Raw genomic sequence first — 19,598 nt, forward strand, 5'->3', positions numbered from 1 at the left:
TCCGCATTAATGCCGGGAAAGCAGAATCAGCGGTGTAGTTAGCGGCCCCTAAAGCAAGCAAGGAAAGTGGTCTCCATCCCATGGCTTGATAGTAAAAAGAATACACTAAATAGGACCAAAAGGGCCCTTCAGGCACCTAGGACCTGATGCCTTTGCATTTGTTTCACTATTAATAGCTGTGCAGAGAAGGACAAGAGTGGGCACGGGACAGAGAAAAAATAATGTTGTAGGGAAGCTGGTGGTGCGAAAGATATTCAGGTTATGTATGTCCTTTTGTATGGCAAAGGGGTATAATGTGTAAAGCAGGTCAGAGGTAATTGGAAGCACACATCTATGGACGCTATACTGTGAAGTGTGCAGTGAAAACGAAATACAGGAGGTAGTGGGGACTCTCCTATAAAGATGTGGAGATGGTGGCCACGGTTGTTAAGCATCAGATGAAGTAATTTGTTGACTATCCTGCTGGAACTAGGATGCATAACGCTTCCACCAGGACTGATAGTAATGCATATAGGGACACCGATGAAAAGCAAACATAGTGCTTAGGTAGGAAGCAGTGAACTGCTCATTGCTAAGAAACAAAGCACACTTGATGAAAGCAGTAGATACATGGATCAAAAGCAAAGATGAAAGAAAGACAGATAAGAGGTATTAGGAAGGGTTATCTGGTGATAAGCAAGACTCTTTCATCGCCCAGGCAGCCCGGGCGTGTTTGTGTAGGGATGGGCTCAGATATGGCAGCGTTTAAATACAGTAACTTCAGACACTCCGGCATCAGCTTCACTTAGAGACACAGAAGGAGTGGGTGAGTATCGCTCTATGTAGTGAAAGGAGTCTTTGTTATGGTGTGGGTGAGTACCGCGCTCTGTGGTTAAAGACGTCTTTGTTAAGGTGTGGGTGAGTACCGCTCTTTGTGGGTAAAGAAGTCTTTGTTAAGGTGTGGGTGAGTACCGCTCTTTGTGGGTAAAGAAGTCTTTGTTAAGGTGTGGGTGAGGACCGCTCTCTGTGGTTAAAGAAGTCTTTGTGAAGGTGTAATTGAGTACCGCTCTCTGTGGTAAAAGAAGTCTTTGTTAAGGTGTGGGTGAGTACCACTCTCTGTGGTTAAAGAAGTCTTTGTTAAGGTGTGGGTGAGTACCGCTCTTTGTGGGTAAAGAAGTCTTTGTTAAGGTGTGAGTGAGTACCACTCCCTGTGGTAAAAGAAGTCTTTGTTAAGGAGTGGGTGAGTACCGCTCTCTGTAGTGAAAGAAGTCTTTGATAAGGGGTGAGTGAGTACCGCTCTCTGTAGTGAAAGAAGTCTTTGTTAAGGAGTGGTTGAGTACCGCTCTCTGTAGTGAAAGAAGTCTTTGATAAGGGGTGAGTGAGTACTGTTCTCTGTAGTGAAAGAAGTCTTTGTGAAGGAGGGGTGAGTACAGCTCTCAGTGGTTAAAGAAGTCTTTGTTAAGGTGTGAGTGAGTACCGCTCTCTGTAGAGAAAGAAGTCTTTGTTAAGGTGTGGGTGAGTACCACTCTCTGTGGTTAAAGAAGTCTTTAGGTTGTGAGTGAGTACCGCACTCTGTGGTTAAAGAAGTCTTTGTTAAGGTTTGAGTGAGTACCGCTCTCTGTAGTGAAAGAAGTCTTTGATAAGGGGTGAGTGAGTACCGCTCTCTGTAGTGAAAGAAGTCTTTGATAAGGTGTGGGTGAGTACTGCTCTCTGTGGTTAAAGAAGTCTTTGTTAAGGTGCAGGTGAGTACCGCCCTCTGTGATAAAAGAAATCTTTGTGAAGGTGTAATTGAGTACCGCTCTCTGTGGTAAAAGAAGTCTTTGTTAAGGTGTGGGTGAGTACCACTCTCTGTGGTTAAAGAAGTCTTTGTTAAGGTGTGGGTGAGTACCGCTCTTTGTGGGTAAAGAAGTCTTTGTTAAGGTGTGAGTGAGTACCACTCCCTGTGGTAAAAGAAGTCTTTGTTAAGGAGTGGGTGAGTACCGCTCTCTGTAGTGAAAGAAGTCTTTGATAAGGGGTGAGTGAGTACCGCTCTCTGTAGTGAAAGAAGTCTTTGTTAAGGAGTGGTTGAGTACCGCTCTCTGTAGTGAAAGAAGTCTTTGATAAGGGGTGAGTGAGTACTGTTCTCTGTAGTGAAAGAAGTCTTTGTGAAGGAGGGGTGAGTACAGCTCTCAGTGGTTAAAGAAGTCTTTGTTAAGGTGTGAGTGAGTACCGCTCTCTGTAGAGAAAGAAGTCTTTGTTAAGGTGTGGGTGAGTACCACTCTCTGTGGTTAAAGAAGTCTTTAGGTTGTGAGTGAGTACCGCACTCTGTGGTTAAAGAAGTCTTTGTTAAGGTTTGAGTGAGTACCGCTCTCTGTAGTGAAAGAAGTCTTTGATAAGGGGTGAGTGAGTACCGCTCTCTGTAGTGAAAGAAGTCTTTGATAAGGTGTGGGTGAGTACTGCTCTCTGTGGTTAAAGAAGTCTTTGTTAAGGTGCAGGTGAGTACCGCCCTCTGTGATAAAAGAAATCTTTGTGAAGGTGTAATTGAGTACCGCTCTCTGTGGTAAAAGAAGTCTTTGTTAAGGTGTGGGTGAGTACCACTCTCTGTGGTTAAAGAAGTCTTTGTTAAGGTGTGGGTGAGTACCGCTCTTTGTGGGTAAAGAAGTCTTTGTTAAGGTGTGAGTGAGTACCACTCCCTGTGGTAAAAGAAGTCTTTGTTAAGGAGTGGGTGAGTACCGCTCTCTGTAGTGAAAGAAGTCTTTGATAAGGGGTGAGTGAGTACCGCTCTCTGTAGTGAAAGAAGTCTTTGTTAAGGAGTGGTTGAGTACCGCTCTCTGTAGTGAAAGAAGTCTTTGATAAGGGGTGAGTGAGTACTGTTCTCTGTAGTGAAAGAAGTCTTTGTGAAGGAGGGGTGAGTACAGCTCTCAGTGGTTAAAGAAGTCTTTGTTAAGGTGTGAGTGAGTACCGCTCTCTGTAGAGAAAGAAGTCTTTGTTAAGGTGTGGGTGAGTACCACTCTCTGTGGTTAAAGAAGTCTTTAGGTTGTGAGTGAGTACCGCACTCTGTGGTTAAAGAAGTCTTTGTTAAGGTTTGAGTGAGTACCGCTCTCTGTAGTGAAAGAAGTCTTTGATAAGGGGTGAGTGAGTACCGCTCTCTGTAGTGAAAGAAGTCTTTGATAAGGTGTGGGTGAGTACTGCTCTCTGTGGTTAAAGAAGTCTTTGTTAAGGTGCAGGTGAGTACCGCCCTCTGTGATAAAAGAAATCTTTGTGAAGGTGTAATTGAGTACCGCTCTCTGTGGTAAAAGAAGTCTTTGTTAAGGTGTGGGTGAGTACCACTCTCTGTGGTTAAAGAAGTCTTTAAGTTGTGAGTGAGTACCGCACTCTGTGGTTAAAGAAGTCTTTGTTAAGGTTTGAGTGAGTACCGCTCTCTGTAGTGAAAGAAGTCTTTGATAAGGGGTGAGTGAGTACCGCTCTCTGTAGTGAAAGAAGTCTTTGATAAGGTGTGGGTGAGTACTGCTCTCTGTGGTTAAAGAAGTCTTTGTGAAGGTGTGGGTGAGTACTGCTCTCTTTGGTTAAAGAAGTCTTTGTTAAGGTGTGAGTGAGTACCGCTCTCTGTAGTGAAAGAAGTCTTTGATAAGGGGTGAGTGAGTACCACTCTCTGTAGTGAAGTAGTCTTTGATTAGGAGTGGGTGAGTACCGCTCTCTGTAGTGAAAGAAGTCTTTGTTAAGGTGTTAGTGAGTACAGCTCTATGGCAAAATAAGTCTTAGTTAAGGTGTGCGTAAGTACCGCTCTCTGTGATAACAGAAGACATTGTTAAGGTGCGGGTGAGTACTGCTCTCTGTGGTAAAAGAAGTCTTTGTTAAGGTGTAGGTGAGTACCGCCCTCTGTGATAAAAGAAATCTTTGTGAAGGTGTAATTGAGTACCGCTCTCTGTGGTAAAAGAAGTCTTTGTTAAGGTGTGGGCAGGTACCACTCCTTGTGGTAAAAGAAGTCCTCAACTCTGTGCTATTCGCATGAACTGGAAGATGTTGGGGTGGTTTGGATGGGGCGTTTTGGTTGGCAGTGCTGGTGATTGAGGCATTGCATTTCTTTACTGATTGGTCCAGGAGTTTGCAATGATGTTGGGCTGGGTGGTGCAGAGGGCGTCTGTCTATTGTTGCTGGGCCGGATGGGGTGGGGAGCGCTGCCTCAGATGGGGGTGGTGTGCGGAGGGCAGACGAGGGTGAAGTGTATGATGGTTCGGTCCGTCTAGGTGAGTTCTGAAGTGTGGGTGTATTTGTTTCTGTGACTAGACCTTAAGATGGTGTCCAGCGTGTGTCTACCTCTGTGCATGGGGTCGCTGATGATCTGCTTGAGGCCGATGTTGTCTAGTCTTTCCAGCAGGTCGGTGGTGTTGGTGTAAGTGGGGTCGTCTAGGTGAAAATTGAGGGCCCCCAGGACTCAGAGGATGTAGTGTTAGTATTAGACAGCTAGGGTGAATGAGTTCTGCAATGGTGTGGCTGATGCCGGTTCATGGTCCTAGTGCTCTGTGAGCAAGGGTGCCTCTGATGGTGGTTCTAGTGTCTGAGTGGAGCTGGAAATTCATGAGTTCCATGATGGGCATGTGGTCATCGTTAGTGATGGGGCATTGACGAATTCTTTATGTTTGGAGGTGCCTCTGCTGTCTTTGTTGGTGCAGTCCCGGTGTTTCATTTTGTACCCGGAGGAGGTTGCGATGACGATGTTGGGGGCTGACGTGGGGTAGAGACATGTCTCGGTGATGAATGTGATATCTGGGGCGAGGGTGGAGATGCTGTCCCAGACGGTGTTTGCAGAGTGATCTGGCGTTGATCAGGAGACAGTTGGGTTGAACTTGGGGCGGTCGCCTTTGGTGGCGGGCGTGGTGTAGTTCAGCTAGGGGATGATTGCGCAGAAGCGACAGTGGATGCAGATGAAAGATTCCGCTGAGAAGCATGGTGAGACGATGCAGCAGTTTTTGATGAGTGAAGGGTCCAGGGTCCGGAGCTCTGTGGTTGAGTACCTGTACGATATCGGAGGACCAGAGTTTGTGGCTCTGGGCGTGGTCCAAGTGCGGATGGGCGCAGACAGTTTATCCTATGGCCTTTGGTGCGCCGGCAGCATGCCCACTGCGCAGCCATGCTGTGGCCTACATTAGATTGCCCTGGGAGGAGCTGTGGGGGGTTCTGTGGCAAAGGACAGCACAGATGGGGCTGGTCAGAACCCAGGGAGCAATACATGGGCGAGCACGCCAGTCAGGCACACCCAACAAAAGGTTAAGGGGAACAGAAACAAATGGGGACGCACAAGTAAATTACGGGCAACAACAAAAAAATGGTGAACAGCAGCTAATTTACGGGGCACAGACAATTGCTAGGTCAGTTGCGGGGGCTCAAGCTGGGGCCATGTAAATGGAGGGCCAGGGCAGCACCCACAGGCTAAAGCAGCAGGCACAGGAGCAGCGACAATGTCCAGGGGTGGAAGGATGCTCCGCGAAGTGCGTAATTAAAGTGTGTGCCATATGGTAAACTTTCCACATTTTTCTTAGGCTATCTGCTGTTTTCAAGCCACTCAGGACCAGGGCCGGCGCAAGGCATGGGCAGCATGGGCGGCTGCCCAGGGCCCCGAGCTCAGCCCCTCAACAGGGGGCCTCGCAAAAGTGTTTCCCCACCAGCCTCGCGCCTGTGGTGAGCACTGCGTGGCCCAGGGAAGGGCTGCCTCTCCTCTGGGCTTCGCAAGCATGTGTAAGAATAGGAGAAGAGGCCCCCCTCCCCTGTGCCTCGCAGCACTGGTTAATGGCTGTTAACCCCCAGGGAGGGGACCCCTTTTCCCCAGGGCCGTGCAGCCCACATGTAGTGCGAGGCCTGTCTGCATTTGCAGCTTTGACCTGTAATTGGGGACAGGGTCGGATTGCGAAGGCAAGCAGTAGAGCATTGGCTGATGGGCCAGTGCTGAAAGGTGTGACATGTGGGCCGGTTGTTAAAGGGCCTTAGCTTCATTCCTGCCTCCCAGGCCATCACACTTCTGGCTCTGGTGTGCGGGGCAAAGGTGTTAAGTGTGGCAATCAGCCTTAATTGTGACCAGGTGTTGCTCTAAGTGTTGTGTCATTCTCCCCTCAGCCCCCCATTGGGTCCGCAAAGAAGTGTCTTGCCCCAGACCGCTCCCCTGCCAGGCAATGGTGGGTGGGGGCAGGTGGGAGTATGTCGGGCCGTCACTGAGGGAGCCGGATTTTGGCTATGGGCAATTGACACCTTATCCTCCATGGTAGCAGCAGTAGCTGTGTCCTTTTTCTTGACCCCCTCCCCTGCAAGGTCATCACCCTGAAGAAATGGAGGGCTGGGGAAGGAGTGAACTATGATAGGCCTTCCTGGAGGGTGTGGGTGTATTTACATGGGCCTTGCAGTGAGATAACCTTTGTTAGGCTATTATCAAACTAGAGAGGATGTGGCGTTGTGTCCTAAGCTGCCTACATTGGCAGTCTGAGACCAGGTTCTAGTCCCAGCATCAGCTCAACATCCTGTCATTCTGGGCAAATCACTTAATCTCACCAAATATTAAAGTAAAAATACATTTGATCTTGTGCAGTGTAACTGTTGCCATGTAAATTACCCCAATGCCCTAGCAACGAGTTCACCTTATGTAAACTATAAAAATCACGGACCGATCGCAAAAAGCCATTTTTCTTTTACTTAATTCCAGCTATTTTAATGCACACTAACTTTCTGATCGGCTCACACTGCAACAACAAGGAGTTTAATCCCCAAGCCATAGTTTCCACTTGCCTTGAGTTTGCTTGAGTTTGTTTTGTGCTCAATGTGTCGATGTATGCATATAGCACCGTATGTAGATTTGCATATACACCTGGCCCATAGCACTCCATGCATTATCCTCACTGGCCTTTGCTGTTCTCCAACTATGTATTTTTTTTTTTATTTTTTTTTTATTTTTATTTTTTAAACTTTATTGGCAGGAAGGAATAGTGGTTAATCAGTTGCATACATTCTTTCGGCAATCGTTACATATCGTATAAATTATCATTTCTATATTTGATGAGCGACATTTTCGTAACAAGGACTGTGTCGCCTGCGGCTTCCCGAGTCTTGTATATACATCAATCGTCTGTTACATTGTGTAAATTGCAATCCTCTGATAATCCCTCCCTCATATATCAGCAATGGCAACATCTCTTTTTATTTAAAACATTATCAACAAACTTCCCAACTTACCCCCCCAACCATGTGTCATCGTAACCCTTTTGTTTCACCCACATCTCGTAGTAGCCTGTGTCTCCACTTGCACTTTGGTATATGGCCAGGTTAGTGCCGCCAATGTCTCGTTGTCCAGTTATTGAGGTAACTGCCCTGCATCCGTTCAGTTACTCCTCCTCCCCCTCCGAGTCTAAGTCCTCTCCCTCTGGTAAGGGTTCACAGATTTCCCCTCTGTATATGTTCCACGCCGCCCAAAGTTTGTTCCACTTCCGGGGCGCTGCCCGAAGTACGTAAACTGCTCTCTCTGTCACCATTAGGATGTCCATGTTTTTAGCCCATCTACTGGCGGTGGGTACGTCTGGCGCCCCCCATTTCTGTGCTATATCCCGCTTAGCCACTGTCATAGCCAATGATGCCCAAATCAGTTCGTATCTACCCAGATCATTGGGGTCCCAGATGTTCAAAAGGCATTTGCGTGGTTCAGGTAATATGGAAAGTTTAAGGGCCTGGGAGATTGAGCGGAGTATCTGTCTCCAGAATTCGCGTATTTGTGGGCATTCCCATAGTGTGTGTATCAGTGTCCCTTCCTCCCTGCAGCCTCTCAAACAGAAGGGGTGTAGTGCTCTCTGTATTTTATGCAACAGTGTCCTGGTGTAGTAGATGCGGTGTAGGATTTTAAGTTGTACCAGTCTGAGCTTACTAGAGATTCCAACCTCCTTCGGGGAGGCCAGCGCCTCATTCCATTCGAATTCGTCTGTCTCACCTAGTTCCCTTTCCCATTTTTCTTTAAGTTTTAGTGTTGGGTCTTTGAGATTGTTGATCAGTTTTTTATATGTAAGGGAGGTGGCGCTTTGGAGCATGAATTCCGTTAGCAGTCTATCCTCCAACGGAGAGGAGTCCGGGAGAGTGGTGCCTGTAGGGATTGCCTGCAGTAATGCATGTCTAATTTGGACATATCTAAATGTCTCTGTGGGTCCAAGGTTGTACTGCTGTTGTAGGTGCGGAAACGGTATTACTGTGTCATTGTCCCAGAGGTCCCCTACTGTAGAGATGCCTATGGAATCCCACCGCTCAAACCTCTTACAGCCTCTCAGGTTCCCCAATGCCTTCGTGTCCCACAAGGGCGTCATTTTGGTGATTCGACCTGCCCATCCCAGACGGGCCTGTGCCATGTGCCATAGGGCCGCCGTGTGTTTGGTCGGACCAATTAGGGTCTTCAGTTGTGACTTGTTGTAGAGCACGGACAGCATACAGTCCGTCCCAAGTTGTGACCAATCCGCCCGATAGGCCGGGTCGTCTTTCGGGGCGTGGATCCAGTAGTTTATAATTTTGAGTTGGGCCGCCCAGTAATATAGCTGAATGTTGGGGAGCGCTATGCCCCCCTCGTACCAGCTTTTTACCAGCTTGTCGTACGCTATACGCGCCGGGCCTGTATTCCAGAGCAGGACAGTAACCAGCGCCACAATCTGTTTGAAGTAACGCGGTGGTACCAGGTGTGGAGTATTTTCCAGGACATAGAGGAGCCTCGGGAGGGCCATCATCTTGTACAATGCCGCCCTACCCAGTAGGGTCAGGGGCAGGGCCGCCCAATGTTTAACATCTGCTCGCAGGCGATCTATGGGTGGTTTTAGGTTGCTAACAAAAAAGTCTGCTTCCACGCTCGTGATGACAATACCTAAGTATTTGAAAGAGGCCGATGTCGTAAGCAGTGGACAGTTCCCCTGTAGTCTCGGCGCCGGGCCTTTTAACGTATAGAAGGTGGATTTCGACCAGTTGAGAGTGTAGCCCGATGCGCGCCCGTGCGTGTCACATAGGTCTAGCAGGGCTGGGATGCCGGTATCAGGTGCGGTCATGTAGATGAGCATGTCGTCTGCGTATAGCGAGACTTTGTCCTCCCACCCCTCCTCCCATTTGATGCCTGCGGACAGGGGTGTGGATCTGATCTGGATGGCCAGAGGTTCAAGCACCAGTGCGAAGAGCAGGGGGGACAGGGGGCAGCCCTGTCTAGTCCCCCTGCCCAGTGGGAATCTCGGCGATATGTGGCCATTGGCTACCACCTGTGCGACAGGCTTCGTATAAAGCAGCCGTACCCATGTTATGTATTTCGGCCCAAATCCCATGCGTTCCAGTACCACGAAGAGATATTCCCACTCTACCAGGTCGAACGCCATTTTAGCGTCGAGAGAGAGAATCACAGCCTGCTCCGTGAGGAGGTGCGCTCGGGCTAACACTCCGGGGACTCTTCTGAGATTAGTCGCAGTGCTCCGGTGGGGCATAAAGCCCGACTGGTCAGGGTGGATCAAGGTACTGAGGTGGGGCAGCAAGCGGGTAGCTAGAAGTTTAGCTAGTATCTTGGCCTCGATGTTCAATAATGATATCGGGCGGTACGAGGTACACTCTGTCGGGGTTTCCCCGGTTTGGGTATCGTTACAATCGTGGCCGTGCGTTGATCCAGCAGCAGCTCTAGTCTGTCCCTGCTCTCTAAATACATGGCCAGTAATGGGGCACTGAGGTCTGGAGCCATGGACTTGTACCACTCTACCGGTATCCCGTTAGGGCCCAGTGCTTTACCGGACTGTAACGCCTGGATCGCCAGCTGGATTTCTTCCTCCGTCGGGTCTAGTTCTAGGGTGTCCCTATCTTCTTGTGCAATGCTGGGGATGGTAATGTCCGCGAGTGTTACCGTTGCCATTTGTTGTGTGACCCTCCGTTCTGGTGTGTATATTGCCCGATAGTGTTGTGCTAATTCGCAAACTATTTCTTCTGGGTGTACCAGTGTCCGCCCCTCCTCTGTGTTAAGCCTCTGAATACCTCTCGCTCCATTCCCTCTCTTATCTAGCCATGCCAGCATACGACCTGCTTTGTCGCCCACATCGTAAATTCTATGTCGAGTGTTTGCGATATATCCTTTCTCAGTCGTTTTGAGGTGAGCTAGGTATTGTTGTTGCCGAACCATGAGGGTGTGTGCCGTGGACGGGGAGGGGTCTGTCATATGTGCATTGTTGGCCGTGTCGAGTGCAAGTTCCAAGTCTGTGAGTTCCTTTCGTGAGTCCCGTTTGTGTCCCGTAATCGCTGCAATGGCCGCCCCCCTGAGGACTGTTTTGTATGCCTCCCATAGGGTGGAAGGTGACACCACTGTGCCTGTGTTTTCAGCAAAATACTGCGTTGTCACAAGTTTTAGTTTCTTTCGAATCTTGGGGATTTTTAAAAAATTGGGGTAGATTGGGTAGATTCGAGCATTTCGTTTTCCCCCGGTGGTAAGCGATAGGACAATTGGAGAATGATCTGAGATCCCCCTGGGTAGTGTGTCCACCTTGTCCACCATGTCTAGCCCCAATCCCAGTGCCATGAAGTAATCTATACGAGATAAGCTATTATGTACCGCTGAGTAGTAAGTGTATTGGGTGGCCTCGGTGTTTAACTGTCGCCAGATGTCTATAAGGCCTAGGGCTTCCACAAAGTCCGACAGTGGTGCAGTACCTCGCAGCCGGGTTCTAGAGGGAAAGGTGTCCTGAAGTGGATCCATGATTGCGTTAAAGTCCCCCCCAACAATCGTGTCGCCATCGGGGAGATCAAGAAGGAATTTGCCCAGTGCTGGTAGGGCCACAGAGTGTAGGGCTGGGGGAATATATACTGATATCACATTTAGAGCCCTGCCCTCCCACTGCCCATGGACCGCGGCAAAGCGACCCTGGTCATCCGCCACACGGCGGGTTACAATAAAGGGGGAAGATTTTCTCACTAGTATGCCTGTTCCCCTGGAGCCAGTAGTGAAGTCTGCGTGTACCGCCATTGTGTAGCCACGTCTGTCAAGGGCTTTGCAGGTGGACCCCGTGAGGTGGGTTTCTTGTAGGAGGACCATATCTGGGTTCTGTCGTTTTATGGCCTGTAGGACCAAGCCTCTCTTGATTTTATCACCCAGGCCCCCGACATTCCATGTTAGCATGCGTAGTGGGGGTATCCCCCCGGCTATGGAGGAGCCCTCGGCGGGCGTGTGATTAAGTGGCCTGGCCATTAAGCTGATGAGGGAGTCTTGCACACAACGTGTGCTGTGGCGTAACCCATGTGCCGATTCGTGTCGTGCTGCGTAGGAGACATACAGATGTCAGGGTGATAGTGCAATGTAGGTGTTGAACGATGACTACAAACAAAATTAAACATCCCAACCTGAAAACTTCAATCCCATCCCCCCTCCCTGCTACCCTGCTCCACGGACAAACCCCCGCCCGCTTCCCCAACTGTGCAGAGTGCTTTAGTCCTCCCCTAGTCATCTTACTTGCTTGTGGGGTTGGTGAGTCCCCTTTGGGCACTGCCTGTGCCCACCTTACTCAGCCGCGTCCGAACCACGGCACCCGCGGCTCACACAGTCCCGAAATCAATATAGTCCAGCTTCATACCGGAGCCAATTGTCCAGAGTCTAGCGGGTCTCTCTCAAGGTCCGATTCTATTTCTTCCTCGCCTCCCTGATGTGGCAGTTGGGAGGACTGACTGGGTGTTGTTTTTTCAGTACGGTGTCGCGGTCGGTCTCGCTGTGAACGGTGTCGCTGCCCTGTTGGTCTCCAGCCCTCCAGCCATTCTTGAGCCACCTCTGGCGTGTCAAAGAACCAAGCCTTTCCCTCGGCCACTATCCGTAGTTTAGCAGGGAACATCATGGAGTACGGTAGTTCCCTGACGCGTAGTGCCTTTTTAACCTCCGTGAAGGACTTGCGTCGCCTGGCCACTTCTGCCGTGTAGTCTGGGAAAAACGCTAAGGTTGCATTTTGAATCCGCACTGGTGGTGAGTTTCTTGCCGCCTGCAGAATTGCGTCCCTGTCTCTGAAATTAAAGAGCCGGGCTAGCACCGGTCTTGGTGCTGCCCCCGTCTTGGGCGGGCCCCCCGGGACTCTGTGCGCTCTCTCCACCGAGAAGAAGTGAGATAGGCCTTTGGGCTGGAGTTTGCTTTTGATGACGTCCTCTATATAGAGGTCCATGGCCCCTTTCCCCTCCGTCTCTGGAAGCCCAAGGATACGTACGTTGTTGCGTCGCGAACGCCCTTCCTGGTCGTCCAGCTTGTCGTGCAGGAGCTTGGTCACTTTCTGCATCCTTTCCATGGCCACTTGGAGCTCTGAGGTGTCTTCCACGAGTGACTTTGTGACCACTTCCATCTGCGATACCCTCTCCGCCATTTTGTGAAAGTCTGCTCGCAGCAGGGAGACTTCCGAGGAGATGGCGCCCACTGTAGTTTTCACCTCTGAGAGTGTTCTCATGATGTCTTCCAGCGTTATTTTTGTCGTTTTTTCTGCTTCCTGGGCATGTCCTGTGGAGGATCGCCCTGTAGTTTGTTGTTGACCCTGGTGTCCATAGGCGAATTTATCCAATTTAGCCTGCGTGGACCCACTCCTGAGGCCTTTACCCGCCATGGTGCTGGGGTCTGCGAGGTCCAGAGATTTGCCTTGCGTAATCGTGACCTGCGTGCCGTCTGAAGTCGCCGTTAGTAGGTATCAGCCAGAGAATAGCAGGTCGGTGGGTGTTGGACAGAGTGTCCCCCTCTGCTGTCTGCGTAAGCCTCACTGGTCGTTTGCGTGGGTTTCGGTGAGCCGCTGGTATATTCCGTGTTGTTGCCCCCGATACTCTCCCTCAGGGCTGGAACGGCCACTGCGACCCCCACTCTTGTTCTCTCGTGCCGTTCTGCCTCTCTCGGTCACAGCGGATAGTTTAGGTTCCGGGCCCGGGCAGCCGCCCCCCCGTACACCGGACAGGCCGCCGTGTGTCGGGTCTCTGCCTCTGTGTCGGTGCTGCTGGTTTCGTCCGGTAGGACGCGGGTCCTGAGGGTCCCCCCTGAGCTCCCGCGTATATGGCCGGTATGGCGCCGTCCCCCTGGGGCACCGACGTTTCTAACCTCAGGTCTGGGGCGGTACTATTGTCCACTGCTACCCCGCAGTTACGCGGGGTCCGATGATGTCCTCCGTAGTGTTTTGCCGCCCGCTAGGCTCTCGTGGGGGGGGGGGGGAGTTCAAGATGTCGGCTCCGCTCCGCGCGGCCAAGGCTGGGGTCGCACTGACCTTCGCGCTGCTCCAGTCCCGCTTGGTGGTTGCGGCAGTCCGTGTGCCGCCGGATGATGTCGCCAGGAGTGTCAGGCTGGTTCTGTGCTGTCCGGCAGGTACCGGGGTGCGTTCACTTCTCTCGGCCGGCTCGGCCGCACTTCCGCCGGGGCCTGGATGGCACGCAAGGCCGGTGCTGTTCCTCCGGCTGTAGGCCCCGACTCGCCACACGACGTAAATCAGGCTCCGGTGCACCGATTTCTCCGAAACTTGGACCGGTGACACCGCTTTGGTCCCGGACTCGAACGCCGCCGCTTCAGGCGTGCTAGGTAGCGGATAAGTGTGACGGATATATTAGAAGGCTACAGTGCCCTCGGGAGCTCTCACTCTATGCGGCCGCCATGCTTGGCTGCTAGCCACGCCCCCCCTCCAACTATGTATTTTAACAAAAATAAAACGTGAACAAAAAGTCGGAATGCTTGTTCTTTACTTTGCATGTTTGTTGCGTATGAGTAAAATAAACGGTTGTTTTTGCGTGAGACAGTGTAGGAACAGAAACTGTCTATGAAGAGAATGCTGCAAAGCGTTCAAAGCAAAGAGAAAATAAAACGGCAACTTATTTATGTTATAAGATTCTGCAACGGCCAAAGCATGATAATTAGAGAGCACTATTTATATATAAATATCCATATTATTTCTAACATGTCCTATCTGTCTTTCTTTAGTTTAACTATTAGTCATAGTTACGTAAAGCGGCTTAGGAACATATTTTAAAGTGTGTTCAACTTACGTTGACTGTTTACATACTGATCAGAGAAAAAAATAGAGACTTCCGCATTTTTCTTAATTTTCACACCGGCCAGGATATTAAAATACAGGTCATGTCAGTAAAAAAATCAGCCAGGTGGCAACCCTAGCCAAATCGGGTATTGTGGCCCTTGTGCCATTTTATTTCACCTAGTCAGCCGATACCGCCCCTCATTACCTTACAGGATTGCCCCCCTTTATGAGGCAGAACTGGAAATTGTATCATGTACTCATCTGGAAACAATCAGTTAACAAGGAGTAAATAATATACATTTTTGTGAGACCTGCACCTAGCTTTTCCATCCAATGTGACAAATGTAATCCATTTAATACAGTTTTAAAATATATGGACTTATTTTATATGTATATTTATCTTTTTGTCCATGTTACTGATATCTATGTTAGGTCTCTTCGGGGATGCCAAATAAGATCAATAGTCCTGCGGTGTAACTTTCTGTTATGCCACTTCTTGTGATGTTACCAAAGGCGGCTCCTCCACTAGGGCAGAGGCGCGTCACCCCCACTGCTTTCTCGCAGAGCGAGAAGTAGAAATATAAAATGCAAAAACTACCATTTTATGTTTCTGCTACTCACACTGCGAGAAAGCAGAAGTGTTTGGTTGGGGGCGGCGGGTCTGCTTTAGGGCAGGGGAGGAGTGCCTTGCCCCGTGCTAAGGGCCCTGACTGTTTGGTCGGCCCTCCGGGACCGACCTAACCAGTCATGCACACTCTGCCCTTTCTCCATGTAGGCACCATTGCAACCTACATGGAGAAAACGGCCTCCCCATAGGCGCCTGGCTGGTCGGCGTCCCAACCAATCACAATGCTGCCATTGGAGAGGGAGGCTGCCTGCTTCCTGTTCCTGCCAGAGGCAGGAAAGAAAGAGAGCAGGTCAGGAGCAGAGATGACGTGAGACCTGGGAAGGTAAGTTTATTTTATTTTTTGAATAACCCATGCGAGACCTCCCACCCGCGAGTCATGCTAGCCGCGACTGGATATTACATGCAAATTAGAGGGACCTCACATCTTCCCTTTCGCCCGGGGCCCCAGAAGTTCTAGGACCGGCCCTGCTCAGGACATCATGTTTCCTGTTAAGAGGTTCAGGTTTGCAAGTGAATTGTCACACCAGAGTTTTTTCTCTGACCTCAGCTGCAGCCTGTGTTTGGAACATTTTTCCAAAACTAGAACTCTACTTGAAGCAACTCTTTTCCAGTGGTTGATGTCCTTGGTCTTCAATAATTCCAAGTTTTAGGATTTAAATAAGTAAGGCTACTTATTAACCATTGACTGTCAGGCAATAACTGCTGTTAATACACCATTCCCTTATACGCCCCAGCCATTGGCAGGAGTCCATAATTGCAGTGCTGGCCATGAACAGCTGTTACTAGTCTGGGTAGGATCTTGTGACTGCCTTCAAGCAGTGAGGCACAGAGGAGGCTTGCATCCTTGAGTGACAGAGGCCGCTGTTTCTGCTTCGAGCATCTCCTATCGCGATATTAATGCCGGCCCGGTTTTCCTGCAAGTTTCACCTACAGAGGAGCTCAGAGTCTCCCACTGTTATTGTTCCTTTTTATGCTATGGGTTACCGCTGCTCCTGGTTGCATCTTTGGGATTGCAGTGTAGCTCCTCGTGGCAATGGCTGCTCCTGGTTCTGTCAGCAGTGTAGCTCCTCGTGGCAACGGCTGCTCCTGGTCCTGTCAGCAGTGTAGCTCCTAGTGGCAATGGCTGCTCCTGGTCCTGTCAGCAGTGTAGCTCCTCGTGGCAATGGCTGCTCCTGGTCCTGTCAGCAGTGTAGCTCCTCGTGGCAACGGCTGCTCCTGGTTCTGTCAGCAGAGTAGCTCCTCGTGGCAATGGCTGCTCCTGGTCCTGTCAGCAGTGTAGCTCCTCGTGGCAACGGCTGCTCCTGGTTCTGTCAGCAGTGTAGCTCCTCGTGGCAATGGCTGCTCCTGGTCCTGTCAGCAGTGTAGCTCCTCGTGGCAACGGCTGCTCCTGGTTCTGTCAGCAGAGTAGCTCCTCGTGGCAATGGCTGCTCCTGGTCCTGTCAGCAGTGTAGCTCCTCGTGGCAATGGCTGCTCCTGGTCCTGTCAGCAGTGTAGCTCCTCGTGGCAATGGCTGCTCCTGGTCCTGTCAGCAGTGTAGGTAGCTCCTCTCCTCGTGGCAACGGCTGCTCCTGGTCCTGTCAGCAGTGTAGCTCCTCGTGGCAACGGCTGCTCCTGGTCCTGTCAGCAGTGTAGCTTCTCGTGGCAATGGCTGCTCCTGGTCCTGTCAGCAGTGTAGCTCCTCGTGGCAATGACTGCTCCTGGTCCTGTCAGCAGTGTAGCTCCTCGTGGCAACGGCTGCTCCTGGTCCTGTCAGCAGTGTAGCTCCTCGTGGCAACGGCTGCTCCTGGTCCTGTCAGCAGTGTAGCTCCTCGCTCCTGGTCCTGTCAGCAGTGTAGCTCCTCGTGGCAATGGCTGCTCCTGGTCCTGTCAGCAGTGTAGCTCCTCGTGGCAACGGCTGCTCCTGGTCCTGTCAGCAGTGTAGCTCCTCTCCTCGTGGCAACGGCTGCTCCTGGTCCTGTCAGCAGTGTAGCTCCTCGTGGCAACGGCTGCTCCTGGTCCTGTCGGCTGCTCCTGGTCCTGTCAGCAGTGTAGCTCCTCGTGGCAACGGCTGCTCCTGGTTCTGTCAGCAGTGTAGGTCCTCATGGCTATGGCTGCTCCTGGTTCTGTCAGCAGTGTAGCTCCCAGTGGCTATGGCTGCATCTGTGTTGGAGATGCTACTATAATGTAGCTCCCCCTGGCTGTGTTTGCGCCTGCTTCTGGCATTCTGCTGCAGTGTAGCTCCTGGTACTGTGTCTGCTCCTGTTTCTGTCATTCTTCTTCGGTGAGTGTAGCTCCTTGTGGCTATTTCTGCTACTGTTTCTGTCATTCTGCTGCAGTATAGCTCACACTGGCTATATCTTCTTCTGTTTGTAGCTCCTCATGGCTATGTCTGCTTCTGTTTCTGTCATTCTGCTGCAGTATAGCTCCTCCTGGCTATGTCTTCCTCTGTTTCTAGCTCCTCATGGCTATGTCTGCTTCTGCTGTTCTGCTGCAGAGTCGTTTCTCGTGCCTATGTCTGCTCCTGTGTCTGTCATTCTGCTGCGGTGTAGCTCCTCGTGGCCATGTCTGCTCTGGTATCCGTCATCCTGTGGCAGTGTAGCTCCTTGTGGCTATGTCTAGTACTGTTTCAGTAATTCTGCTGTAGTATTGCTCCTCGTGGCTGTGTCTGCTCCTGTTTCTGTCAGCAGTGTAGCTCCTCGTGGCAACGGCTGCTCCTGGTCCTGTCAGCAGTGTAGCTCCTCGTGGCAACGGCTGCTCCTGGTCCTGTCAGCAGTGTAGCTCCTCGTGGCAACGGCTGCTCCTGGTTCTGTCAGCAGTGTAGCTCCTCGTGGCAACGGCTGCTCCTGGTTCTGTCAGCAGTGTAGCTCCTCGTGGCTATATCTGCTCTGGTATCTGTCATTCTGCGGCAGTGTAGCTCCTTGTGGCTATGTCTAGTACTGTTTCAGTAATTCTGCTGTAGTATAGCTCCTCGTGGCTCTGTCTGCTCCTGTTTCTGTCAGCAGTGTAGCTCCTCGTGCCAGACTGTGAGGATTTTATGCATTAAACACCAAAATCTGCATATTTTTCCTCCAAAACTAGATACTATGATGTCATTTGATGAAAGTGACACACGCCATGTAAGGGAACACACGTGACAGACAGAAGCATGTTCAGCGCTGCCATCAGCACTCTCCACGGGGGGGAGGGGGTGCCCCAGTGACACCGCCTCACAGAACCCCACCTTTGGACTCCTGTGTGTTGACGTCAGTGAGTGACAGACATTTCTCTGCCCTTTTCCCCACAGAAAGAAGACGCTATAGCGGAGCACCCCAGAGCATCATGGGCTTCAGGGCACTCCATCTCACCCTTGGCATCATGGTCGCCATCTTGGAAAGCGCCAGTTCCGGCCGCAGTAAGTGACCTGCTACAAAGGCCAACGGAAGGGGGGGGGGGGCATGATCCGGGGGGGCCATGGTGGGAGTTACTGATCAGCACATTTGTGATGTAGTGTCACTGTGGGGAGCAGTAGGAGACCCCTACATAACAGGAGAAGTGCTGGATGGAGTGAAGAGACATATCTGAATGAAATCCCTCTATTAAATGCAGTCATGACAATATATGGGCCCTGAGCCCTTAATGCCCCAGGGGATGCTGCCCTGAATGTATTGATTATGTAGGATGTTATGGGTCGTGGATTGAAACTCCTGTGGTCGCTGCCAGTATTAACAGTGAGGGGGGGGGGGGCAAGGACGCACAGTTGCCCCCGCTGGGACAATAAGGAATGTTATAACACAAGTCACAAAGTTTTACAGGCTTGTACCCAGCGCCACCAGGTCGTGGCAGTGAATGGCTCCTGGAGCCTATAGGAGACACTATAGACAGCACAGGATGAACTATGGGCAGAGGTCAAAGAAGTGACGTATACAAAGAGAACTATCAGGGGGGCAAATCCTCAAGCGGCAGCGATACTTATCGCCGGCCGCCCTCAGCGTGAAAATGTTTATCGCCGGCTACAGCTGATAATTATCACCATGCTAGCGCTGCATTAACAACACATAGCACAATGGCGATAATTATTCCAGCGAATGCGATGTTTTCCATGGAACATCGCTGGTTTTTCAGCGATGTTCAATGGAAAATGGCGATAACCTTGCTGATACAACCCTGTGGTCGTATCAGCATAATCCGCCCCCAATGGTAAGTATACCTAAGTCAGCATTTTAGCAGACGTTAGTTTTTGGCGAAAACCGCAGTTTTCCCCAAAAACTAAGGGGTATATTATCAACAACTAGCGATATTTATCGCAAAATAAGCCTAGCAACATTTTGTTTATCGCTGCGCATCGCCGGATTTTATCGCAGAGATAACATGCTATTAGCAACGTTTATCTCTAAAGCGATAACATTTCCGGCGAAATGCGTGAATATCGCTGGAAATCCAGAGATATTCAAGCATTATCGCTAATAGGGACTTGCAGGTAGATTCATCAAGTTAAATTGCGCTTGCAAAGGGCCAGATTCTGAGAATCTGGCCCTTTGCAAGTGCAATTTTTGCATTTGGGATTCATCATCCCAAATGCAAAAATCGCTATTTGCGAAATCGCATATTTGCGAGGAATTGGATTTAAGGAATCTCTATTAGAGATTCCTTAAATGCAATTCATCAACCAATTTGAAATTGCAAATTCGCAATATTTGGTCGCTATTTACCACAAAGTCTGACTTCGTGGTAAATTGCGAAAAAATAGAAAAAAGCACTTTAGTGCATTTTTCTCTGTTGCATGTTACACGCACACGTTCTTTGGACATGTGTGTGCACAACACCTGTGTAAATTTCCATTTCAGGGACACCCCTGATGCGTCACTTTTTAAACCCCTGCGCCACATTATACCTGCGTCAGGTATAATGTATGCAGAGGGGGCGTTCCCCCGCAAAAAGCCTCGTAATAGTGACGCAGTGAAATCTATGAGATTTCACTGCGTCACTTTTAGGACGCTGTTGCGTCAAAATCTTACGCCTGGGGCTTTCCCCAAGTGAAAGGACGCATTGCTGGA

General features: G+C 50.3%; 1 protein-coding gene across 1 annotated transcript in view; it reads left to right on the forward strand.

Annotated features, from left to right (window-relative positions):
• Positions 1-778: 778 nt before the first annotated feature.
• Positions 779-19,598, forward strand: part of LOC147725671 (uncharacterized) — a 78,545-nt gene continuing 59,725 nt past the window's right edge. Inside the window, exons 1-2 of the mRNA XM_086964569.1 lie at positions 779-805; positions 17,849-17,956. Coding sequence (XP_086820695.1) covers positions 17,884-17,956 — 73 coding nt within the window. The 5' untranslated portion in view covers positions 779-805; positions 17,849-17,883. The remainder of the gene's footprint in view (positions 806-17,848; positions 17,957-19,598) is intronic.

The sequence above is a fragment of the Lissotriton vulgaris genome, chromosome 3_2, assembly GCF_964263255.1.
Source record: "Lissotriton vulgaris chromosome 3_2, aLisVul1.2, whole genome shotgun sequence".
Lineage (NCBI taxonomy): Eukaryota > Metazoa > Chordata > Amphibia > Caudata > Salamandridae > Lissotriton > Lissotriton vulgaris.